Here is a 26,821-nt window from a genome sequence, read left to right as displayed (position 1 = left end):
TATAACAGAACTGATTTGGCAGGCGAAAACCTGAGAAAAATCCATTCAGGAAGTTTTTTGTTTGTTTGTAGTGTTCTATTCAATGCCATTACAGTATCCATTGACTTAGTACTCAAATTGCAGTTCCTATGCATTCCACTAGATGTCAACAGGCTTTAGAAATAGTTTCAGGCTTGTATTCTGAAAAATGAGGGAGTAAGAGCAGTCTGAATGAGTGGACCCTGCCGTGTCACAGAGCTTTTTCATGCGCATGATCGAGAGAGCGCCTTTCTTGTTTACTTTTTTATATTGACCACGTTATTGTCCGGTTTAAATATTATCGATTATTTAGGCTAAAAACAACCTGAGGATTGAATATAAACATCGTTTGACATTTTTTTATGAACTTTACGGATACAATTTGGATTTTGTCTGCCTGATGTGACTGCGTTAGAGCCTGTGGAGTACTGGAGAAAACACGCAAACAAAACAGAGGTTTTCGGATATAAAGAGAGACTTTATCGAACAAAAGGAACATTTATTGAATAAATGAATGTCTTCTGAGTGCAAACATATGAAGATCATCAAAGGTAAGTGATTAATTGTATCTCTATTTCTGACTTGTGTAACTCTTCTACTTGGCTGGTTACTGTTTGTAATGATTTGTCTGCTGGGCTCAAGTAATTTTAAGGTATGCTTTCGCCGTAAAGCATTTTTGAAATCTGACACTGTGGTTGGATTCACAAGAAGTTAATCTTTAAACCTATGTAACATAGTTGTATCTTTTCTGAATTTTTATAATAAGTATTTCTGTATTTGAAATTGGCGCTCTGCAATCTCACTGGATGTTGGTCAGGTGGGACGCTAGCGTCCCACATACCCTAGAGAGGTTAAGCAAGTCTATTCTAGTAATAAAGTATTATTTTATCTAAAGCCATTCACAAATATAAGGTATTTGTTGAAAGGAGAGACTTTATTTTGTAATTTTATCATGGCCATCATTTTTATAAATGAAATGAAACTAGTGTAACAGGGTGTCCATTACAAGCAGTTAGTTTGAGTGTTGCTATCATGTTAAATGTGCTCTGATTGACTGTCTAGGGCCCTGTTTTTGTGCAGAAATGGAGGCACTGTGCTTTTACCGGTATTTCCACCATTATCCCCTAGTTGCTGTAGGTAGAAAATCTGAGGAAATATTCTGTAATTGACACAAGCTGTCTCCAATCAATGTCTGGGTGTGTGTGTGTGTTTGGCGGGGGGGATCGCCTGAGCCATGGGAGGCGTACCTCTACGAATCTTAATCGCACAAAACCTATTTGAAAGGGAATCCTATTTGTAGATCAGTGATTATACAATTCACTTTGCTCAAGCTGATCCTAAGTGTCAATTAGGGGCAGTTAAAGGGGAGAGTCAATGAAACCAACCATGGAAGTATACTGTCGAAAATTTGAGGAGTAACCCTGACCGGGACTCGACCAGGGTCCAGCGACTGTCAAGCCAACATCTTAAGAGGTCTTAAAAGGCTAATAACAGGTTAATAAGATAGGCTAATGTTAATATGTTTTGTAAGGCGGTAGCTATCTACCTTCCTGCAGTTGTAGAAGTCCCTGTGGGGGTTCAGCTTCAGCTCCTTCATCTCCTCCATCTCGTTCAGCATCTCATGCACATTGAACTTGGACATGAGGAACTTCAGGCGACGGTGAGTGTACGTCTTCCTGCCACCCAGGAGAGACAAAAAGGACAAGCAAACATGTCACGTGGAACTTAGAAAGTTGTAAGACATTTTGTGGTGTAATATGTAGTCCATATGTTGGACTATTTGTTCCAGACCAGCACTAAGGCTGTGTTTACACAGGCAGCCCAATTCTGATCTTTTACCCAATTATTGGCAAAAGAGCTGACCTGATTAGTCAAAAGACCAATTAGTGGGGGAAAAAAAAATCAAAATTTGTCTGCCTGTGTAAACACAGCCTAACTCACTTGATTCAAATAATCATAGTGCTAAATTTAGATCAGAATTAGTTGAATCGGTGTGTTACAGCAGGGTTGGATCAAAAGCCAGTACATACTGTAAATACCAGTGGCGAAAAAAGTACTCTATTCTCATACTTGAGTAAAAGTAAAGATAGCTTAATAGAAAATGACCCAAGTAAAAGTCACCCAGTAAAATACTACTTGAGTAAAAAGTCTAAAAGTATTTGGTTTTAAATAAGTAAATGTAGTGACTAAAATATACTTAAGTATCAAAAGTAAAAGTAAAAATCCTTATAATAGGCCAACCAGACGGCATAATTGTCCTGTATTTTTTTTATTTACGGATAGCCAGGCTCACACTCCAACTCTCCGACATATTTTAAAAACAAAGCATTTGTGTTTAGTGAGTCCGCCATATCAGAGGCAGTAGGGATGACCAGGAATGTTCTCTTGATAAGTGTGCAAATTTGACCATTTTCTGTCCTGCTAAGCATTCAAAATGTAACGAGTACTTTTGGGTGTCAGGGAAAATGTATGGAGTAAAAAGTACATAATTGTCTTTAGGGATGTAGTGAAGTAAAAGTAAAAATAGTAAAAAATATGATAGTAAAGAAAAGTACAGTATTTTTACTTAAGTACTTTACACCATTGGTAAATACATACTGCTGTGACTTGGCTGCGTTGGAGTTGATCTCCCGTCGTGAAGTAGCTACAGAATTGTTAACGGGATATGTGATGCTCCATACCCATTACAGCTTGGCTAATGGAAAGCCTTGCAAGGAATTTTTCAAATAACCTGTTCTTGGCAATACTTTCTTTTGTTCTTGATTCGGTAAAAAGTGTATCTTATAAATGTCAGTGTCCAGTTGGTTCTCTAAAATCAGAGAATTTTCAGAAAGATATTAAATCCACGGTTTGCACCGAGTGGGGATTTCCCTCGCAATTTTAGCTGTCAGAGATCTTGGATTTCCCAACATTTTTGCAGGAACTAGTTGTTTCTATGAGATGCGGCCACAGCCACACGTAGACGTAGATGAGAGCGCGTCACACAGTGTGACCAAAACAAAGATCTACACACATCCAAGAGGCAATTCTCACTCAAACCAAAACGTGGATGTAATATCTTTCTGAATATTCTCTGTTTTTTGGAGAACCACCTGCAACTGGACACAGACATTTATAAAATACACTTTTTACTGAATCAAGAACAAAGAAAGTATGGCCAATTAAAATTCATTTTGAGGCTTTCCATTAGCCAAGCTCTAACAGGTATAGGGTATCACATATTCCGTTAACAATTCTGTAGCTAGTCATGCAGTAAGACTCACGTTGGGCCCTGTGCAATCAGAGCGATGAGGAAGTTCATATCGTCGATGAAGGTGATGTAGTCAGGGGCAGGCATGTTCTCTATGGGTTTGTGTTGGTCGGCCGCTGCCGTGTCTTTGTATGTATAAATGACACCGTCCTTCATACGGGCTACCCAGCTCAGGTTCTCAGGCAAGCACTTGTTGTTGAAGGGGTCTTCACCCTTCTTGGGTGGCGATGTGAAGACTGGCAAACAAAATGTTACCTGTTAGACACTTTCTTGGCAGTAATCAGTGGCGGATTTAGGTATAGGCGACATGGGCAGCCGCCAAGGGAGACATTTTACCGAGGGCAGCACGGGGGGCCAGCACAATTTTTTTTTGAATGGTGACATTTGCGCAATCGGTTTTATATCGCTCATTTGCACGTCACGTCAATGATATGTCACCGTGTGGGACTGTGGGTCCATTTTTATTTATTTGATTTATTTCACCTTTATTTAACCAGGTAGGCAAGTTGAGAATAAGTTCTCATTTACAATTGCGACCTGGCCGAGATAAAGCAAAGCAGTTCAACACATACAACAACACAGAGTTACACATGGAGTAAAACAAACATGCAGTCAATGATACAGTATAAACAAGTCTATATATGATGTGAGCAAATGAGGTGAGATAAGGGAGGTAAAGGCAAAAAAAGGCCATGCTGGCAAAGTAAATACAATATAGCAAGTAAAACACTGGAATGGTAGATTTGCAGTGGAAGAATGTGCAAAGTAGAAATAAAAATAATGGGGTGCAAAGGAGCAAAATAAATAAATAAATAAAATAAATAACGTAGGGAAAGAGGTAGTTGTTTGGGCTAAATTATAGGTGGGCTATGTACAGGTGCAGTAATCTGTGAGCTGCTCTGACAGTTGGTGCTTAAAGCTAGTGAGAGAGATAAGTGTTTCCAGTTTTTCAATTAACCTTGGTCGGAGTAGGCGCCCTGATTCTAGTTTGTGAGCTAGGCAGGCTACTGCCTGGGAAGGTCTCCCACTCAGAAGTACGAGATGGGGAGGGGGTGGGGGTAGGTTGACCTCAGGTCTCCCCACTGGAAGCCCAAGGTAGGGGGAGCGAATAAATCTATCGAAGAAATCTATCAAAAAAATCTATCACCTCTAACTTTGTACAGTACTAATGCAATTAGTAAAAATCAGTCACACTTCGAAATGCTACCAAATAAACCACAATTCATTTATAATATTGTGAATGTACAGTTGAACTTTGTAGCATTTTTTTCTGGTTTGTGTGAAATCGTTGAGAATAATATAAAATCAGTCTGCACACCACCAAGGTGAATTGGTTTAGTCTTGACTCTTGGTTGACAGTGTTGGGGGATGGGTAATGTATTGACGCTCGACTGACAAATCAACACAAATTTGTTTCTATTGGTCTTTGTTACTTCTTGTTTTATATTAATGATTCTTATTTGTCTATATATTTTTATATTTATATTGGGGGGGTTCGGCCAGGGAGCCATACAAGCTAGAACGACCACTGGCAGTAATAGTCTGTCACAAGAAACTACTGCATGCGTATCCCAGACATGCCCTCTCTATTACGTTCAAACTTGTCAGCCTAGTCTGCATACCTGGTTGCACTGTGTGTTCAGGCTTAAAGGGCTCTCCCTCAATTTCCCTCAGGTACTGGGATGAGGTGAGGGGGAAGCGCTGGAAGGCCAGCCTCATGTACTTCTCTCTGATGGTTAGAGCACGGTATATGCCCTTACAGGACAGCTCAAAGTCGTCCATGGTCACCTAAGAGTAGAGAGGGGAATGATGTATTAAGGGCCCTGTTCCAATGCTTCATCGCTCCATCCCTCTGTTCCTTGAAGTAATCACTGATCAAACAAAAATGGATAATTGTCAGCAAGTTATCAGTGGTTCACAATAGACCAATGATTATGTAATATTCATAAGTGGATTATGTAGTAGTGCTTAAATTGGGAAAGTGAGCAACAAGCAGTTTGATAAGCAAGCCCCACCTCCTCCTAATGATTACTCTCTGTAAATGTCAGAGCCACATTACTGAAATTTAAACCCAGACGACCTTTCCCGGGTTCTTATTTTCAGTCTAGAGGGATCTATTTATGTGAGGAGATTTCCCTACAGGAGGTCAATGACCCAGACACAGAGACACATACTAGCCATAAAGGTCAAGTTCACACCCAGGGCCAAGAGCAGCCATGCTACTCCTCCAACATCCAGTGAGCTGTTTAACCCGTCAACAAGGACACTGCTCCACAACATGTAAACAGGGTCAACAAGACTTAATTCTGCTGCTATTTGAGGAGAGAGGGAGGTGGAGACATACAGTACCAGTCAAAAGTTTGGACACACCTACTCAATCCAGGGGTTTTCTTTATTTTTACTATTTTCTACATTGTAGAATAATAATGAAGACATCAAAGCTTAGGGATGGAACAGCTGTTGAGCATCTGAGTTTATGGTTGTTTGTGGGGGAAAGGGGTTGAGTGTGTGTGTTTGTGTGTGTGTCCCACATCTGTTGCTAGGGGGTAATGATGTTAGGGACAATATAGGATGAATCACCATAATTGTTTGCAAAAATAATAATTGCTTGCTAAATATGTAATTTTTTGCAATGGCAATCCTGGTTATAGATAACAATCCTTTGCATGAACTGCCTACATTATTACGCATATTATTTAGTTAATTATGGAAATTTAAATATTTTAGATATATTTTTTTAATAGCTATATACAATGCAAATCGAAGTGAGGACGATGGAAAAGCTTTGGCGGTTGATCTGCTTCTGTTCTGTGGGTGGCACTGTTTGCTCTTTTCGAAGGATGGGTCCAGGTCTCTCGGGGCCCTGGGATACGGGGGGACGGGGGTGGTCTGCAGGTCACTGGGATGACAACCCAAATTGGGATGGGGAGGAGTTTTAGAGAGTGGAATAGTTGGGAACAATTGGAGGTTTACTTAGCAGAATGCAAATATCATGGAATAGCTACAAGACACACAATCACTATGGTATTTTTAATGGTGAGTTTACAAACATACAGTAACAGTCAACATTTTGGACACACCTACTCATTCCAGGGTTTTTCTTTATTTTTACTATTTTCTACATTGTAGAATAATAGTGAAAAAAAATCTAAACTATGAAATAACACATATGGAATCATGTAGCAAGCAAATTTGTTTTTAATCAATTCAAAATATATATTTATATTTGTGATTCTTCATAGGAGCCACCCTTTGCCTTGATGACAGCTCTGTACACTCTTAGCCTTCTCTCAACCAGCTTCATGAGTTAGTCACCTGGAATGCATTTCAGTTAACAGTTGTGCCTTCTTAAAAGTTCATTTGTGGAAGACTTTCCTTCTTAATGCGTTTGAGCCAATCAGTTGTGTTGTGACAAGGTAGGGATGGTAAATAGAAGATAGCCCTATTTGGCAAACGACCAAGTCCATATTATGACAAAGAACAGCTCAAATGATCAAAGCGAAACAACAGTCCATCATTACTTTAAGACATGAAGGTCAGTCAATTCTGAACATTTCAAGAACTTTTAAAGTTTCTTCAAGTGCAGTCGCAAAAACCATTAACCTCTATGATAAAAATGGCTCTCATGAGGACCGACTCAGGAAAGGAAGACCCAAAATTACATCTGATGCAGAGGATAAGTTCAATAGAGTTAACTGCACCTCAGATTGCATCCCAAATAAATGCTTCACAGAGTTCAAGTAACAAACATCTCAACATCAACTGTTCAGAGGAGACTGCGTGAATCAGGCCTTCATAGTCAAATTACTGCAAAGAAACCACAACTAAAGGACACCAATAAGAAGAAGAGACTTACTTGGGCAAAGAAACGCAAGCAATGGACATTATACCGGTGGAAATCTGTCCTTTAGTCTGATGAGTCCACATTTGAGATTTTTGGTTCCAACCGCCAGGTGAGATGCAGATGAGGTGAACGGATTCTGAGTTCCGGAGTTCTGGCCTGGTTTAGATCTTATCTGTCGGAAAGATATCAGTTTGTCTCTGTGAATGGTTTGTCCTCTGACAAATCAACTGTAAATTTCGGTGTTCCTCAAGGTTCCGTTTTAGGACCACTATTGTTTTCACTATATATTTTACCTCTTGGGGATGTTATTCGAAAACATAATGTTAACTTTCACTGCTATGCGGATGACACACAGCTGTACATTTCAATGAAACATGGTGAAGCCCCAAAATTGCCCTTGTTAGAAGCATGTGTTTCAGACATAAGGAAGTGGATGGCTGCAAACTTTCTACTTTTAAACTCGGACAAAACAGAGATGCTTGTTCTAGGTCCCAAGAAACAGAGATCTTCTGTTGAATCTGACAATTAATCTTAATGGTTGTACAGTCGTCTCAAATAAAACTGTGAAGGACCTCGGCGTTACTCTGAACCCTGATCTCTCTTTTGAAGAACATATCAAGACCATTTCAAGGACAGTTTTTTTCCATCTACGTAACATTGCAAAAATCAGAAACTTTCTGTCCAAAAATGATGCAGAAAAATTAATCCACGCTTTTGCCACTTTTAGGTTAGACTACTGCAATGCTCTACTTTCAGGCTACCCGGATAAAGCACTAAATAAACTTCAGTTAGTGCTAAATACGGCTGCTAGAATCCTGACTAGAACCAAAAAATTTGATCATATTACTCCAGTGCTAGCCTCCCTACTCTGGCTTCCTGTCAAAGCAAGGGCTGATTTCAAGGTTTTACTGCTAACCTACAAAGCATTACATGGGCTTGCTCCTACCTATCTCTCTGATTTGGTCCTGCCATCCATACCTACACGTACGCTACGGTCACAAGACGCAGGCCTCCTAATTGTCCCTAGAATTTCTAAGCAAACAGCTGGAGGCAGGGCTTTCACCTATAGAGCTCCATTTTTATGGAACGGTCTGCCTACCCATGTCAGAGACACAAACTCGGTCTCAACCTTTAAGTCTTTACTGAAGACTCATCTCTTCAGTGGGTCATATGATTGAGTGTAGTCTGGCCCAGGAGTGGGAAGGTGAACGGAAAGGCTCTGGAGCAACAAACCACCCTTGCTGTCTCTGCCTGGCCGGTTCCCCTCTTTCCACTGGGATTCTCTGCCTCTAACCCTATTACAGGGGCTGAGTCACTGGCTTACTGGGGCTCTCTCATGCCGTCCCTGGAAGGGGTGCGTCACCTGAGTGGGTTGATTCACTGATGTGGTCATCCTGTCTGGGTTGGCACCCCCCCTTGGGTTGTGCCATGGCGGAGATCTTTGCAGGCTATACTCAGCTTTGTCTCAGGATGGTAAGTTGGTGGTTGAAGATATCCCTCTAGTGGTGTGGGGGCTGTGCTTTGGCAAAGTGGGTGGGGTTATATCCTTCCTGTTTGGCCCTGTCCGGGGGTGTCCTCGGATGTGGCCACAGTGTCTCCTGACCCCTCCTGTCTCAGCCTCCAGTATTTACGCTGCAGTAGTTTATGTGTCGGGGGGCTGGGGTCAGTTTGTTATATCTGGAGTACTTCTCCTGTCCAATTCGGTGTCCCGTGTGAATCTAAGTGTGCGTTCTCTAATTCTCTCCTTCTCTCTCTCGGAGGACCTGAGCCCTAGGACCATGCCCCAGGACTACCTGACATGATGACTCCTTGCTGTCCCCAGTCCACCTGGCCGTGCTGCTGCTCCAGTTTCAACTGTTCTGCCTTATTATTATTCGACCATGCTGGTCATTTATGAACATTTGAACATCTTGGCCATGTTCTGTTATAATCTCTACCCGGCACAGCCAGAAGAGGACTGGCCACCCCACTTAGCCTGGTTCCTCTCTAGGTTTCTTCCTAGGTTTTGGCCTTTCTAGGGAATTTTTCCTAACCACCGTGCTTCTACACCTGCATTGCTTGCTGTTTGGGGTTTTAGGCTGGGTTTCTGTACAGCACTTTGAGATATCAGCTGATGTACGAAGGGCTATATAAATAAAATTGATTTGAACGGATGATCTCTGCGTGGTTCCCACTATGAAGTATGGAGGAGGAGTTGTGATGGTGTGTGGAGGTACTTTGCTTGTGAGACTGTCAGTGATTTATTTCAAATTTAAGGCACACTTAACTAGCATGGCTACCACAGCATTCTGCAGCAATACAGCATTCCATCTGGTTCACGCTTAGTGGGACTATCATTTGTTTTTCAACAGGATAATGACCCAACACACTTTCAGGTTTTGTAAGGACTATTTGACCAAGAAGGAGAGTGATGGAGTGCTGCATCAGATGACATGGCCTCCACAATCACCCAACCTCAACCCAATTGAGATGGTTTGGGATGAGTTGGACCGCAGAGTGAAGGAAAAGCAGCCAACAAGTGATCAGCATATATGGGAACTCCTTCAAGACTGTTGGAAAAGCGTTCCTCATGAAGCTGGATGAGAGAATGCCAAGAGTGTGCAAAGTTGTCATCAAGGCAAAGGGTGGCTACTTTGAAGAATCTAAAATATATTTAGATTTGTTTAACATTTTTTTGGTTACTACATGATTCCATATGTGTTATTTCATAGTTTTGATGTCTTTACTATTATTCTACAATGTAGAAAATAGTACAAATAAAGAAAAAATCCTTGAATGAGTAGGTGTGTCCAAACTTTTGACCTGTACTGTACATAATGTGTTATTGTGTACATGTGAAAATAAAAGAGAGCCACACACTCTAGGAGCTCAGATGCAAAAATGTAATTACCAACGTTTCGACAGCCAAGCTGTCTTCATCAGGGTATAATCACAAACACTGCGGGATGACTCGTTTATGTAGTGTCAAAAGACACAGGTGTCTGTAATCATGGCTAAGAGTGGCCTAATATCATTGGTTAATTATCAAATATTAAAATGGCATACAAAGAACAGCATACAAACAACGTATTCTCGCGGGCAGAAATCTCAGAGACCAATTGGTACACTGATTTACCACCCCAAGATATTCCTGAACAACGTCTATTTGCGGCCCTATTGGATGGATATTACAAATGTAATGGCTGTGCTCAATGCAATGGCACTTATAAATGTAGATCCTTCAAACACCCACAAACAGGGAAATCGATCCCAATCAATGGCGTTATTACGTGCTCCACTAAGGCAGTTATTTATCTTATAACTTGTCCTTGTGGTAAAAATTGTGGGTAAAACAAAGAGTGAATTAAAAGTACGTATCTCAGAGCATCGTAGCACCATTAGGTGTAAAAACTTTACTTACCCAGTTGCGGCCAACTTCTTGGAGGCAGGCCACTCGATTTCGTCTCAGCGTTATATTGGCATCGAACATGTCACTCTCCCTAGGAGAGGGGGTGACCTTGATCATTTATTGTTAAAACGAGATGCTGCCTGGATCTTTAACTTAAAGACCCTTGTTCCCTTCGGTCTCAACGTAGACTTTGATCTGAAGCCATTCTTGTGATTATTGTGACTTTTGACACTACATAAACGAGTCATCCCGCAGTGTTTGTGATTATACCCTGATGAAGACAGCTTGGCTATCGAAACGTTGGTAATTACATTTTTGCATCTGAGCTCCGAGAGTGTGCGGCTCTCTTTTATTTTCAAGTTTTCTACTCCGCTAGCCAGCACCTCGCCTAAATAGGTGTGCGTTTCTTTTTCTTCTAGATTATTGTGTACATAATATAGAGCTGAGGGATTTTCAATGCACCGGCAGAACAGAGATGTTACGTCTGGTAAGACAAGGGGTGGTGGTGTGTGTCTTTTGTCAATAACAGCTGGTGCGCAATGTCTAATATGAAAGTAGTCTTGAGGTATTGCTCACCTGAGGTAGAGTACCTTATGATAAGCTGTAGACCACACTATCTACCAAGAGAGTTGTCATCTATATTATTTTTTAGCTGTCTATTTACCACCACAGACCAATGCTGGAACTAAGAGCACACTCAACCAACTCTATAAGGCCATTAGCAAACAAGAAAATGCTCACCCAGAAGCGCCGATCCTCGTGCCTGGGGACTTTAATACAGGCAAATTTAAATCAGCTTTACCAAATATTTACCAGCATGTCACATGTGCAAACAGAGGGAAGACAACTAGACCACCTTTACTTCACACACAGAGATGCATACAAAACTCTCCCCCGCCCTCCATTTGGCAAATCCGACCATAATGCTATCCTCCTGATTCCTGCTTACAAGCAAAAACTAAAGCAGGAAGTACCAGTGACTCGCTCAATACTGAAGTGGTCAGATGGCGAGGATGCTAAGCTACAGGACTGTTTTGCTAGCACAGACTGGAATATGTTCCAGGATTCATCCAATGGCATTGAGGAGTATACCACCTCAGTCATCGGCTTCATCAATAAGTGCATCGACGACATCGTCCCCACAGTGACCGTACGTAAATATACCCCAACCAGAAGCCATGGATAACAGGCAACAAGCTAAAGGCTAGAGCTACCGCTTTCAAGGAGCAGGACACTAATCCGGACGCCTATAAGAAATCCCGCTATGCCCTCAGACGAACCATCAAATAAGCAAAGCATCAAAACAGGATTAAGATTGAATCCTACTACACCAACTCTAACGCTTGTTGGATGTGGCAGGGCCTGAAAAGTATTAAGGACTACAAAGGGAAACCCAGACGCGAGCTTTCCAGTGATGTGAGCCTACCAGATGAGCTAAATGTCTTTCATGCTTGCTTCGAGGCAAGCAATACTGAAGCATGCACGAGAGCACCAGCTGTTCTGGATGACTGTGTGATAACGCTCTTGGTAGCCGATGTGAGCAAGACCTTTAAACAGGCCAACATTCAAGAAGCCGCGGGGCCTGATGCATTACCAGGACGTGTACTCAAAGCATGTGCGGACCAACTGGCAAGTGAGTCTGTAATACCTACATGTTTCAAGCAGACCACCATAGTCCCTGTGCCCAACGAAGCGAAGGTAACCTGCCTAAATGATTACCGCAACGTAGCACTCACATCGGTAGCCATGAAGTGCTTTGAAAGGCTGGTCATGGCTCACATCAACAGCATCCTCCCGGATAGCCTAGACCCACTCCAATTTGCATACCGCCCCAACAGATCCACAGATGACACAATCTCAATCGCACTACACACTGCCCTTTCCCACCTGGACAAAAGGAACACCTATGTGAGAATGCACTTAATTGACTACAGCTCAGCTCAACACCATAGTGCCCACAAAGATCATCACTAAGCTAAGGACCCTGGACTAAACACCTCCCTCTCAAACTGGATCGTGGATTTCCTGACAGGCCGCCCCCAGGTGGTAAGAGTAGGCAACAACACGTCTGCCACGCTGATCCTCAACACAGGGTCCCCTCAGGGGTGTGTACTTAGTCCCCTCCGGTACTCCCTGTTCACCCACGACTGCATGGCCAAACACGACTCCATCACCATCATTAAGTTTGCTGACGACACAATAGTGGTAGGCCTCACCGACAACGATGAGACAGCTTATAGGGAGGAGGTCAGAGCTCTGGCAGTGTGGTATCAGGACAACAACCTCTCCCTCAATGAGGGAGGCAAAGGAGCTGATCGTGGACTACAGGAAAAGGCGGGCCGAACAGGCTCCCATTAACAGCCCAGTCCATCACTGGGGCCAAGCTTCCTGCAATCCAAGACCTATATAATAGGCGGTGTCAGAGGAAAGACCATAAAATTATCAACGACTCCAGTCACCCATGTCATAGAGAAAACAGTCTGCTACCGCACGGCAAGCGGTACCGAACGCCAAGTCTCGGACCAAAAGGCTCCTTAACAGCTTCTACCCCCAAGCCATTAGACTGCTGAACAATTAATCAAATGGCCACTGGACTATTACATTGACCCCCCCCCCCATTTATTTTGTATATTTCTGCTACTCACTGTTTATTATCTATGCATAGTCACTTCACCCGTACCTACATGTAAAATTACCTCTAACCGTTACCCCCTGTATGTAGCCTCGTTATTGTTTATGTTATTGTGTTAATTTGTATTATTTTTTACTTTAGTTTATTTGGTAAATATTTTCTTAACTCTTCTTGAACTGCACTGTTGGTTAAGGGCTTGTAAAGTAAGCATTTCACGGTAAGGTCTACACTTGTTGTAGTCGGCGCATGTGACAAATAAAGTTTGATTTGATTTATGAGTGGGGTCCATCATGTTCGACCCCGCTGACATCTTGAACCAGGTCTCTCTTGCAAAGGAGATTTGTTCTCCATAAGACTAACCTGGATAAAAGAGAAATGTAGGCTACATAGCTAAGGTATAATACCCCAGAGGCATAGTCTCCAATGATGGCCACTCTCTGGAAGTCAGGCACTTCTTGGTAGGTTGGTATGTCCAACAACACATCCACCACAGGGGGCAGCACCTTCCTGTCCTGGTCACTCATTGACGAAGGTAAAGTGATGGTGCGACACTTCTGCTGTCTCTTCTTACTACAGAGGGGGAGGAGGAGGAGGGACAGACAAACAGTGGATTTAGTGGTAAGGCAAAGGGTGATACCATTGTTGGACAGTTCACATGAAGAAATTTTTTTTTTAGGAACTCCTACCCACCGTTTGTCAGTATCTTCATTGGTGTGCAGATGGTGGGCCATTTCCTGTTGGAGGATGGGACAGTCATCTTGAACTTCAAACATGGAGATCTCATCACGGACGCCCTCACCTTTGGTCTCCGATGCAAAGACTTTCTCCGCAAAGGCAAGCATATGCTCATCGGTCTCTGGCAGAAACACATAGGTGTTAACCACCCTGTTTTTTCAAAGGTAGTTACTAAGTTGAAAATGTGCACTTTTATTACGTAATTTTCTACATTACATTTTGTTTCCCAAAAGCTATTCAAGTGCATTACCCAGGAAATTATGCAAAGAAATGGACAATATGGAGTGTTGACCCGAAACAAGCACTGAACATGGAACAAGCTATCAGCAGCATAGATTAAACAGGCGTGATAAAGCAAGCTACAGTAGGATGGTCAAATTCAACATGATTGAAATTGTTGTTTGAAATTATTTTGTAAAAAACAAGGTACTATCATATCACAAAGGGAAACATTAGACATACCTTACTGCAACAGTTGAAAACAGACTCTCCAGCAGCGCATGCTTAGTGTGTATAAAACCAAGCAGAACTTGGTCCAACGTCAACTCACAGCACTAGCCTGGGCTGTGAACACAAGGTTCCATGCACACAAAGCTACAGTAATCCAGCACAAAGATTAGGGCCAGACAACTCACAAACACTCAACAATTTGCTCTGCACTGACATCAAATATCTACAGTACAAACAAGACAACCTTCTCGGGCCAAACTAGACAAAGATGCAGTGATACTGCTGCAACTCTTGGCCTATCTTGTTCCTGGAGTCATAGTGTCTGTGGACTCAACAAGGCCCAAGAAGCTCAAGCGCCATCGGACTGATCAATTCATTGATTCATTTTTTTTGTCTAGCATCCACTACAAACTTTATTCTATGACAAATAAGTGAATGAATTAATGTTGACAGTCACAAATTTCTACCGTGGGACATACAGTGCATATAATTCACACACTTGGATTATTATTGTTTTAAAGTAGTATTAAAATGAATTCTGCAATTTTTTTGTTGATCGACACAAAATACTCTAATGTAAAAGTGGAAGAGAAATGTAACACAAATAATTAATTAAACACTAATATATCTTGATTAGATAAGTATTCACCCCCATGAGTCAATATATGTTAGAAACACCTTTGGCAGAAAATTACAGGTGCAAATATTTTGGGGTAAGTCTCACTTTCCACACCTGGATTGTACAATATTTGCCCATTACTATTTTCAAAATTCTTCAAGCACTGTCAAGTTGTTTGATTGCTAGACAGCTATTTTCAGGTTTTGCCATAGATTTTCAAGCAAATTTATGTCAAAACCGTTACTAGGCCACTTAGGAACATTTAATATCATCTTGATAAGCAACTGTAGTGTAGATATGGCCTTGTGTTCTAGGTTCTTATCCTGCTGAAAGGTGAATGAATTTGTCTCTCAGTGTCTGGTGGATAGCAGACAGAAGCAGGTTTTCTTCTAGGATTTTACCTGTGGTTAGCTCCATTCTGTTTCTTTTTTATCCTAGTCCTTGCCGATGACAAGCATACTCATAACATGATGCAGCCACCACCATGCTTGATAATATGTAATGTAGTACTCAGTGACGTGTTGTGTTGGATTTTCCCCAAACACAACACTTTGTATTCAGGACAAAACGTTAATTCCTTTGGCACATTTTTTGCAGTATTACTTTAGTGCTATGTTGCAAATGTAACGGATGTGAAACGGCTAGCTTAGTTAGCGGTGGTGTGCGCTAAATAGCGTTTCAATCGGAGACGTCACTTGCTCTGAGACCTTGAAGTAGTAGTTCCCCTTGCTCTGCAAGGGCCGCGGCTTTTGTGGAGCGATGGGTAACGGTGCTTCGTGGGTGACTGTTGTTGATGTGTGCAGAGAGTCCCTGGTTCGCGCCCGGGTATGGGCGAGGGGACGGTCTAAATTTATACTGTTACACAAACATGATGCAGGTTTTGGAATATTTTTTATTCTGTGTGTTGTTTAGGTTAGTATTGTGGAGTAACTGCAATGTTATTGATCCATCCTCAGTTTTCTCCCATCACAGCCATTAAACTCTGTTACTGTTTTAAAATCACCATTGGCCAAATGATGAAATCCCTGAGCGGTTTCCTTGTTCTGCTAGCAACTCAGTTAGGAAGGACACCTGTATCTTTATAGTAACTGGTTGTATTGATACACAATTTTTTTTTTTTACCCCTTTATCTCCCCAATTTCGTGGTATCCAATTGGTAGTTACAGTCTTGTCTTATCGCAGCAACACCCGTACGGACTCGGGAGAGGCGAAGGTCGAGGGCCGTGCGTCCTCCGAAACACAACCCAACCAAGCCGCACTGCTTCTTGACACAATGCCCACTTAACCTGGAAGCCAACCACACCAATGTGTCGGGAGGAAACACCGTACACCGTGCACTGGGCCTGCCTGACACATGGGTCGCTAGTGCCCGATGGGACAAGGACATCCCTGCCGGCCAAACCCTCCCCTTACCCAGACAACACTGGGCCAGTTGTGCGCCGCCCCCATGTGTCTCCCGGTCGCGGCCGGCTGTGACAGAGCCTGGACTCAAACCCAGAATCTCTAGTGGCACAGCTAGCATTACGATGCAGTGCCTTAAACCACTGTGCCACTCTGGAGGCCATCTACAGCCTAATTAATAACTTTACCATGCTCAAATGTATATTCAGCGTCTGCTTTGTTTTACCCATCTACCAATTGGCGCCTTTCTTTGTGAGGCATTGGAACAGCCCCCTTGGTAATCGTGGTTGAATCTGTGCTTGAAATACGCTACTCGAATGAGGGACCTTACAGATAATTGTATGTGTGGGGTACAGAGATGGGGTAGTCATTAAAAAATAATGTTAACCCTAATATTGTCACGTTCACCATATTGATGAGACCAAGGCGCAGCGTGATATGAATACATATTTCCTTTAATAAAGAAAGACCACTAAACAAAACGACCGTGACGCTATATTAACCGAGTGCTGACAGGCAACTACACATAGACAATAACCCACCTAACCAAAATGGCAAATAGCAACCTAAATAGGATCCCCAATCAGAGACAACGATAAACAGCTGCCTCTAATTGGGAACCAATTCAGGCCACCATAGACTTACATTTACCTAGACATACCAAAACCCCATAGATACACAAAAACCTTAGACAAGACAAAACACATATACCCACCCTCGTCACACCCTGACCTGACCAAAATAATACATAGAACATAGATAACTAAGGTCAGGGCGTGACAAATATTGCATTTAGAGTGAGTCCATGCAACTTATTACATGAAGCAAATTTGGACTTGCCATAACAAAAGGGGTGAATACTTAAACCATATTATTTTTGTATTATTAATTTGTAAAAATGTATTGATTTTTCTTATTAATTTGACATTGAGGTATTTTGTGAAGATCACAATTATATCCACTTTGTAAAACAAAACTAAATTTGAAAAAACCCAAGGGGGTAAATACTTACGATATGCACTGTACATGCAGGGTCAGGTTTCTCTACATTTGATATCTTCTTCTCACCCTTTATACTTACTTTGACCTGATAGTGCATTCCACAGCAGGAGAGAAGAGGATAACCCAAAATGGAACCAAAGAAACAAAGACAAGTCATGTTAGGAATTAAAGAGTTAGATGATGTTACCAAAGTATTACACATTAAAATGAATGAGCCACCCATCCCTGGTCTGTTTGATTTGATCAAATACTAGAAACCCCTTTTCCCATTTAGGGATGCAACCTTCCTGATTCAGCACGAGATGACTTAAACATAAGTCAATTGAGTTAGTTAAAGAAGGCATTGATAAAATACTAACAATGAATTGCACCAAGACTGAAAGACACAACAAAATCAACTAGAGCATCGATGGATGTGTATTGAGGTTAAACATTAATCTATGCAAACACGCATGAAATTTATTTTGTTCAATTCTAACTTCAACGGTCATGCACTCTAAATTAGCTCTACTCTAACGGAGCCCTACTCAATGAGACATTTCACCTTTGATTAATGTATTCCTTTAGCAGTGGCGGATTTAGGTATAGGCGACATGGGCAGCCACCCAGGGCGGCATCATCCCGGGGGCAGCACGTGGCGCCCGCACAAAAACATTTGGATTGTTGACATTTGCATGATCGGCTATCGATCGCTCATTTGCATGTCACGTAAACAATATGTCAACCTTGTCGGAGTGGGAGCCCTGATTCTAGTTTGTGAGCTAGGCAGGCCACTGCCTGGGAAGGTCTCCCACTCAGAAGTACGAGATGGGGAGGGGTGCGTAGGTAGGTAGACCTCAGGTCTCCCCGCTGGAAGCCCAAGGTAGTGCACCTCTAACGCAATTAGTAAAATCAGTCACACAATGAAATGCTACCAATTAAACAACAATTCATTCATAATATTGTGAATACATAGTTTCACAGACAGTTGCATTTTTTTCTGGTTTTACAAAATCTTCATTTTTAATCATAGGTACACTTCAACTGTGAGAGACGGAATCATAAACAAAAATCCAGAAAATCACATTGTATGATTTAAGTAATTAATTTGCATTTTATTGCATGGCTTAAGTATTTGATACATCAGAAAAGCAGAACTTAATATTTGGTACAGAAACCTTTGTTTGTAATTACAGAGATCATATGTTCCTGTCGTTCTTGACTAGGTTTGCACACACTGGAGCAGGGATTTTGGCCCACTCCTCCATACAGACCTTCTCCAGATCCTTCAGGTTTCGGAGCTGTCGCTGGGCAATACGGACTTTCAGCTAACTCCAAAGTTTTTCTATTGGGTTCAGGTCTGGAGACTGGCTAGACCACTCCAGGACCTTGAGATGCTTCTTACGGAGCCACTCCTTAGTTGCCCTTGCTGTGTGTTTCGGGTCGTTGTCATGCTGGAAGACCCAGCCACGACCCATCTTCAATGCTCTTACTGAGGGAAGGAGGTTGTTGGCCAAGATCTATACATGGCCACATCCATCCTCCCCTAAAATTCCCTGTCTTAGGTCAGTTCGGATAACCACTTTATTTTAACAATGTGAAATGTCAGAATAATAGTAGAGAGAATGATTTATTTCAGCTTTTATTTCTTTCATCACATTCCCAGTGGGTCAGAAGTTTACATACACTCAATTAGTATTTGGTAGCATTGCCTTTAAATTGTTTAACTTGGGTCAAACATTTTGGGTAGCCTTCCACAAGCTTCCCACAATAAGTTTGGGGAATTTTGGCCCATCCATCCTGACAGAGCTGGTGTAACTGAGTCAGGTTTGTAGGCCTCCTTGCTCGCACACGCTTTTTTAGTTCTGCCACAAATTTTCTATAGGATTGAGGTCAGGGTTTTGTGATGGCCACGGCAATACCTTGACTTTGTTGTCCTTAAGCCATTTTGCCACAACTTTGGAAGTATGCTTGGGGTCAGTGTCCATTTGCAAGACCCCAGCATTAACTTCCTGACTGATGTCTTAAGATGTTGCTTCAATATATCCACATAATTTTACTTCCTCATGATACCATGAATTTTGTGAAGTGCACCAGAACCACCTGCAGCAAAGCACCCCCACAACATGATGCTGCCACCCCCGTGCTTTATGGTAGGGATGGTGTTCTTCGGCTTGCAAGCCTCCCCCTTTTCCTCCAAACATAATGATGGTCATTATGGCCAAACAGTTCTATTTTTGTTTCATCTGACCAGAGGGCATTTCTCCAAAAAGTACAATCTTTGTCCCCATGTGCAGTTGCAAACCATAGTCTGGCATTTTTATGGCGGTTTTTGAGCAGTGGCTTCTTCCTTGCTGAGCGGCCTTTCAGGTTATGTCGATATAGGACTCGTTTTATTGTGGATATAGATACTTTGTACCCGTTTCCTCCAGCATCTTCACAAGGTCCTTTGCTGTTGTTCTGGGATTGATTTGCACTTTTTGCGCCAAAGTACATTCATCTCTAAGAGACAGAAGGCGTCTACTTTCTGAGCGCTATTACGGCTACGTGGTCCCATGGTGTTTTTTCTTGCGTACTATTGTTTGTACAGATGAACATGGTAGCTTCAGGCGATTGGAAATTGCTCCCAAGGATGAACCAGACTTGTGGAGGTCTACAATTGTTTTTCTGAGGTCTTGGCTGATTTCTTTAGATTTTCCCATGATGTCAAACAAAGAGGCACTGAGTTTGAAGGTAGGCCTTGAAGTACATCCACAAGTACACCTCCAATTGACTCAAATAATGTCAATTAGCCTATCAGAAGCTTCTAAAGCCATGACATAATCTTCTGGAATTTTCCAAGCTGTTTAAAGACAAGTCAACTTAGTGTATGTAAACTTCTGACCCACTGGAATTGTGATACAGTGAATTATAAGTGAAATAATCTGTCTGTAAACAATTGTTAGAAAAATTACTTTTGTCATGCACAAAGTAGATATCCTAACTGACTTGCCAAAACTATAGTTTGTTGACAAGAAATTTGTGGAGTGTTTGAAAAACAAGTTGACGACTTCAACCTAAGTCTATGTTACCTTCCAACTTCAACTGTATTTTTACACAAAAAACATTTTGACATACCTACCTTTTTTCAATCCACAACAATTTAACATGTACATTTTGTAACCATGTTGACTATGCAGGGCCTTTGTACTTAATATGACTCAACTTCAGTTCAACCGTCTATGAGTTTACATCCATTGTAGGCAGTCTCGGAATGTTCCTGTGTTTACGTTAGGCCCTGAGCGTGCTCCAACCTCATATCTAACCACTGCACCCACTGTCACCCTTATCCAGTCAGCCAGCCAATACCTCCTGGAGAGCAGCTGTCTGAACAATAGCACTTCTATTTTCTACCCCTTCAAAAAAATCAGTTAGTGATATCCCTCCCCCCAGACAGCAGGGCCCTCTTATGATTGAATTACACTCAGGAACTCATTACAATAGTCATACAGGGAGCTGATAGAGATGATACAGTACTATTCAGTACCAGTATTTCAAGAAAAACATGGGCCAGCTGTTTGCCAACAGCCTTAGTAGAAAAATAACAAAACAGAAATAAACCACTTGATTCTGAATGGTGACGCGGGTCTAGTGATCATTTACACAATATCATTCAGAAACTGATATAGCATTTAACTATTGCACAAAAATGCATGGTGTTCACTGGTATCAATGTGCTATATTACAAGTTATAAACTGGGTGGTTTGAGCCCTGAATGCTGATTGGCTGACAGCCGTGGTATATCAGACCGTATTCCACATTTATTTTTACTGAACATAATTAATTACACCACAAATGCATGGTGCCTAAGAACAGGCCTTAGCTGTGGTATATTGGCCATATACCACACACCCCTCGGGCCTTATTGCTAAAATATCTAGCAGTGTTTACAAATCATTGCAACATTTATTCAGGAAAAGCTACTACAATTGACTCATTTGTGGTGTAATTAGGGCAGTAAAAATAAATGTTGCAAAATGTATTCAGCAAAAATCTACTACAGTACACTCATTTGTGATGTCATTGTTATCTGGGAAATAGTTATAATTACATTGGTAACCAGTTTATAATAGCAATAAGGCACCTCAGGGTTTGTGGTATATAGCCAATATATCACGGCTAAGAGTTGTGCAAAAGAACAGCCCTTAGCCGTGGTACATTGGTTATATACCACACTCCATCATGCCTCATTCCTTAAATGACCAACACAAAATGTTTGGCTGAAATACATGTCCTGGGTTCTTCCATAACAACACTTGACCTAGCAGAATTTGCTGACAAGTTACAGCCATCAATCTCTAACTTTCTCAATTTCACTGCTCTGACGCAACCACTCAGCATATGCCTCATTCAATTTCTCCTCTACTCTCAATCTAAAAGGCAACACATCATGTAACATTGTGTATTATAGTACATCCACATACGTTTAATGTAACATAACAGGTATCCAACACTTCGTCAGAGAGTTTTGGGGCTCCCCGTGTGGTGCAGCGGTCTAAGGCACTGCATCGTAGCGCTAGAGGCGTCACGACAGACCCTGGTTCGATTCCAGGCTGTATCATATCCGGCTGTGATTGGGAGTCCCATAGGGCGGGCACAAAATGTTTGTGTGTCGTCCAGGTTTGGCCGGGGTAGGCAGTCATTGTAAATAAATGTTCTTAACTGACTTGCCTAGTTAAATATAGGTAAAATAAAAAATGAAAAGAATGTGATAATGTGGACTGCTTGCTCATATTATGCCTTAACATCTTGCCAGCAAGATGCATACAGGGTCAGATGACCAAATGGGCTGGTAATATGTAGAATTGCAGTAAATTAGCTTAACTTTGACATTTTCTCTCAGCCTCATGGCAAGATGTGAACAAAAGCATGAGTTGAGCTTTAAAACAAAAAATCCTGCCCCCATAGCAAAAACAAAAAAGTGTGTATTACATTATTCTCTTTGGGAAGTTATCCCCGGGTCCCCAAATGCGGTTGTCCGGCCCTGGGTGATTAGACACTAAAGCTGTAAAGCTAATTTTCTGCCCATCACTAATAATGTCAGTGACATTGAGTAGCAGACAGACAAACTAACAAATGCCTCAATGGGTATGTACCACCAGAACAGTTGGTCTGGTCTGTGCCCATGCCACAAAACCTGGTGTGACTGCATCAGTATATTAAAATGCCAAAACTCTGATATTAAGGCAAATTTAGATTAGGAACTCATTACAAACTGTTATCCTGTGTAAATCCTTAAAATGAACATTTATGAACAGATTTCCTAAAAGATGTTTAAAAAAAGAAAAAACATGAGTGGATAAATCAGCAGACGTTTGTGACTGACTCTTGCAAATGTGAGAAAGTCACCAACATAATTTGAGTCTGAAATTCGTAATTAAATGTGTGTTCCGTTAGAAAACAAGATGTGAAATAAATATAAACCCTGAGAGATTAAGACTGGATAGACAAATCATTGTACAGAAGACTATTACCAAAGAGCTACATTTTCATATACAAAAAACTGCAATCTGAAAATCTGTTTATTGGCTATGTTGCTGCATGACAGAGCCACCAACAATCTCAGGCCTGGGCATGCCTTGAGTGGGGCAGCAGTCTGTCAATACAATGTCAGCGGCACCCACCAGATGACTCACCTGGCATATTGACTTTAGGCATGGTGATGGCTGTTCGCTTCCACAAACGTGCTCCCTGAGGACTAGCAAAGCTGGTCAGCTACTGGACCGGTGTAGTAGGGAAGTGTAGAGTTATCTGCCTCTCCAGTGCAATATGAAGCTGTGCCTGCGCCGTGTAACCAGAGCCTGCAGTGCCCACACAGGATACGCAAAAGAGGATTCTGCGTGCCCACTCTATTTTAAGTTTTAATATCTGTCCAGGTCTCCCTGACAAGTACACACAGAGGGACAGAGGGAGATAGACTTGTATAACACCAGACCGATAGCTCGTCAAGTTCAAGAGTAGAGTATTTTTCTGTTTCCATTAGGGTGGTCGTGGTCAGTGGGAATACAACTGGAAAATCATTTTCTGGAAAACTAGACTGCACTGAACAGTCTAGACAATCACGTATACACTTAAATGTTTTTAATTATACATTATTAACTGGATGGCTCGAGCCCCGAATGCTGATTGGCTGACAACCGTGGTATATCAGACCGTATACCACAGGTATGACAAAACACTAATTATGCCACAAATGCGTGGTGCCTAAGAACAGGCCTTCGCCATGGTATATTGGCCATATACCACACCCCCTCGGGCCTTATTGCTAAAATATCTAGCAGTGTTTACAAATCATTGCAGAATATATTCAGCAAAAGCTACTACAATTGACTAATTTGGGGTGTAATTAGGGCAGTAAAAATAAATGTTGCAAAATGTATTCAGCAAAAGCTACTACAGTACACTCATGTGACCTGGGAAATAGTTCCGCTGAACACAAAAAGGAGCATCAAATATCCAGCCGTTTCTGAAACAACAGTAGAGAACCTGCGTTAAGTCAAAGTAGTCCACTTCTCCCCCCCAAAGGCCTTTGAGCATGTGGGCAGGGAAGGGCAGCTTTTTATTAGCCAAGAATAGCCAGGTTGCTGGTTGGAAATGTAAGAAAGTATAAAAACTAAAGCACACTGGACAAACCAAGCCTGAAAAGCTGCATGGTCCAGAAAAAAACACTTTTGGCTGTGGAGTCTCCAACAACACTGACAAATTACCTACTAAGTCTAGTCACAACTATGAAAGAGTAACCACTTGAGATTGCATAATCTTATGAGTGTGTGTGGATCCATTTCCATCATGCAATGTTCCTGCTTTTCCTACACTGCAGAATTGAACTCCTCCACTCCCTGACAGGCCTAAGGTTAAAACTTGAGAAATTTTTCACTGAGAAATAGGTACTGTAATCTCAAATACAAGATATTCTCCTTTCTCCCACTTTCATGCTCCAAAGGGTGCCAAACTCAATCATTTAGCTAATTTGACATCTGCTTGCCCAGGAAAATAAACCAAAGTAAAGTAAACCAATCTGATAGATCTTTTAAGAATATATAAAAGGATGTATTGATAACACATTCTTAAATGTATTTTGATTAATCTTGAACAGACAAGATATAACTCCTTCCAGTTTGGCAAGGAGAGCAAGCTCATGGAAGTGTATGACCTTTTTTTGGTACACTTGAGAGTAATGGGAAGAAAAACTTGAAGCGAAGAACACGTGTGAAAACACCTAAGCCCATGCACCAACCTCATACCCGATTCTCCAATGTCCCCCAGTGCTTTCTCAGAACAGCCCTGAAGACACAACCAATCTATTTTGGGAATGCAATCCCAAATGTCAAAGCTCATTTCAGTGTGCAGCCAATAAAGGAAATCAAGTAAGAGAGATGGATTGAGAGCAGGGAGGTGGGCAGTGGGAGACATTGGGTAGACAGGCGGGTGGTGGCCAGTGAGGGGCATTGACAGAGAAGTTTCCCTATACCCTGAAAATAAATACCAGATCATTTGAGGGACTAATTCCTGGTCCTCTGACCCAAACTGGTCACATTATAGAAGACCAACAATAACAATAGATGAGCTCTTTCCGCATTATTGCCAAAGTGATATAAAACTGCACTCTACATGTTATTGTATGTCATGATCATGAATGACATACACAATAAATTTGTTTATAGATGCAAATAAGACTTTATACAAGCGAGCACAGCCGCATCGACTCCTTATGGAGAAAGGTTTCCTGGAAATATCTTGTCCAAAATGAAACAAACAAATTCTTACCATAAGAGAGGAGTTCCTAGAAGAAAAAAACATCTATTTCACTTAGCCTCTCTAGTGGGTCACTTGGTGTCTAAGTTTCAAATCTCATATTTCCCCTTAACATAGAGGGAGGATAGACTGTCAGACTGAAGCAAAGTTCAACAACAGGTGTTCCACTTCTTTTAATCCAGCCGTTTCCATCATGTACAGTGCCCTATGAGAGTATTCACACCCCTTGACATTTCAAAATGTTGGTGTGTTAGCCTGAATTTAAAATTGCTTAAATTGAGGGTTTTTGACACTGTACCACATAATGTCAAAGTAGAAACTCAGGGATTTCACCATCCATTAGGCAAATGGTGACTGTAAAACAGTTCATGTATAATGTATAGTATAATGTATAATGGCTGTGATAGGAGAAAACTGAGGATGGACCAAAAACATTGTAGTTACTCCACAATACTAACCTAATTGACAGAAGGAAAAGGAAGCCTGCACAGAATAAAAAATATTCCAAAACATCCATCCTTATTGCAAGATGGCAATAAAGCAATACTGCAAAAAATGTGGCAAAGCAATTAAGTTTTTGTTCTGAATACCAAAAAATATGTTTTGCATTTGCCCCAAACACATTACTGAGTACCACTCTCCATATTTTCAAGCATAGTGGTGGCTGCATCATGTTATGGGTATGTTTGTAATTGTTAAGGACTGGGGAGTTTTGCAGGATACATTTTTTTTCACTGAATGAAGTTAAGCACAGGCAAAATCCTAGAGAAAAACCTGGTTCAGTCTGCTTTCCACCAGACACAGAGATTAATCCACCTTTATACAGGAGAACCTATAACACAAGGCTATTCTACACAGGAATTGTTTATTATGAAGACAGTGAATGAACCTGAGTGGCAGAGTTACAGTTTTGACTTAAATCTGCTTGAAAATCTATGGCAAGGCCTGAAAATGGTTGTCTAGCAATGAAAATAATAATGTTGCACATCCAGGTGTGGAACACTCTTAGAGACTTACCCAGAAAGATCCACAGCTGTACTTGCTGCCAAAGGGGATTCTAACATGTATTGACTCAGGAGGTTGAATATTTATCTAAATCAAGAGTGGTTTATTTTACAAATGTTAGAATTTTTTCTTAGACTTTGACAGAGTATTGTGTCAATCATTGACAACAAAAAAATACAATTAAATCCAATTGAATCCCACTTTGTAATGACAAAACGTGGAAAATGTCTAGAGGAGTGAATACTTTCTGAAGGCACTATATCTTGTCTAGTGCACATTCTAGCCCAATTCACTCTTGTCCCAAAACAAAAACACATGTAGCCGACTTTATTTAAAGTTGCACAGAACATTGAAAAAAAAGATACTTAAATTCCACAACACTATTTTCAATATCTTCAGTTCAAGGGTGTCTGTCACAATAGACAACCTCAGTCCCAATAGTTTTGGGACAGGAGTGAATTGGACTGTAATTTGCACTCGACTAGATACATGATATTATCCATTTTTATTTGTCGGAAAAGCGACTCATTTGTTGACTGAGACTCAAGATTGTGAGTGGAAAATGACAACCTATGCTCCCCTTGTCAGTTTACGTTTGTTTCCGTCACCATATTTTGAGTTCACGCTTCATTTGTGCAGTATGAGCATCCTGTTCAGTTGGTGTTATTGGCAGTAACATTATTTTAGGTTATCCATTCCCTAA

The 26,821-nt window shown here is 41.4% G+C and overlaps 1 protein-coding gene across 1 annotated transcript in view; it reads right to left on the bottom strand.

The window, feature by feature from the left end:
- The window catches only part of LOC135504344 (AMP deaminase 1-like), a 31,990-nt gene extending 18,008 nt beyond the window's left edge, over positions 1-13,982 (bottom strand). Inside the window, exons 1-5 of the mRNA XM_064922835.1 lie at positions 13,823-13,982; positions 13,537-13,702; positions 4,891-5,056; positions 3,282-3,504; positions 1,565-1,694 (exon numbers count right to left, since the gene is read on the bottom strand). Of these exons, the coding sequence (XP_064778907.1) occupies positions 1,565-1,694; positions 3,282-3,504; positions 4,891-5,056; positions 13,537-13,702; positions 13,823-13,974 (837 nt within the window). The 5' untranslated portion in view covers positions 13,975-13,982. The remainder of the gene's footprint in view (positions 1-1,564; positions 1,695-3,281; positions 3,505-4,890; positions 5,057-13,536; positions 13,703-13,822) is intronic.
- Between the last annotated feature and the right edge of the window lie 12,839 nt (positions 13,983-26,821).

This window comes from Oncorhynchus masou, chromosome 18 (assembly GCF_036934945.1).
Source record: "Oncorhynchus masou masou isolate Uvic2021 chromosome 18, UVic_Omas_1.1, whole genome shotgun sequence".
NCBI classification, from domain to species: Eukaryota; Metazoa; Chordata; class Actinopteri; order Salmoniformes; family Salmonidae; genus Oncorhynchus; species Oncorhynchus masou.
This window is presented reverse-complemented; position numbering and strand designations above follow the sequence as displayed.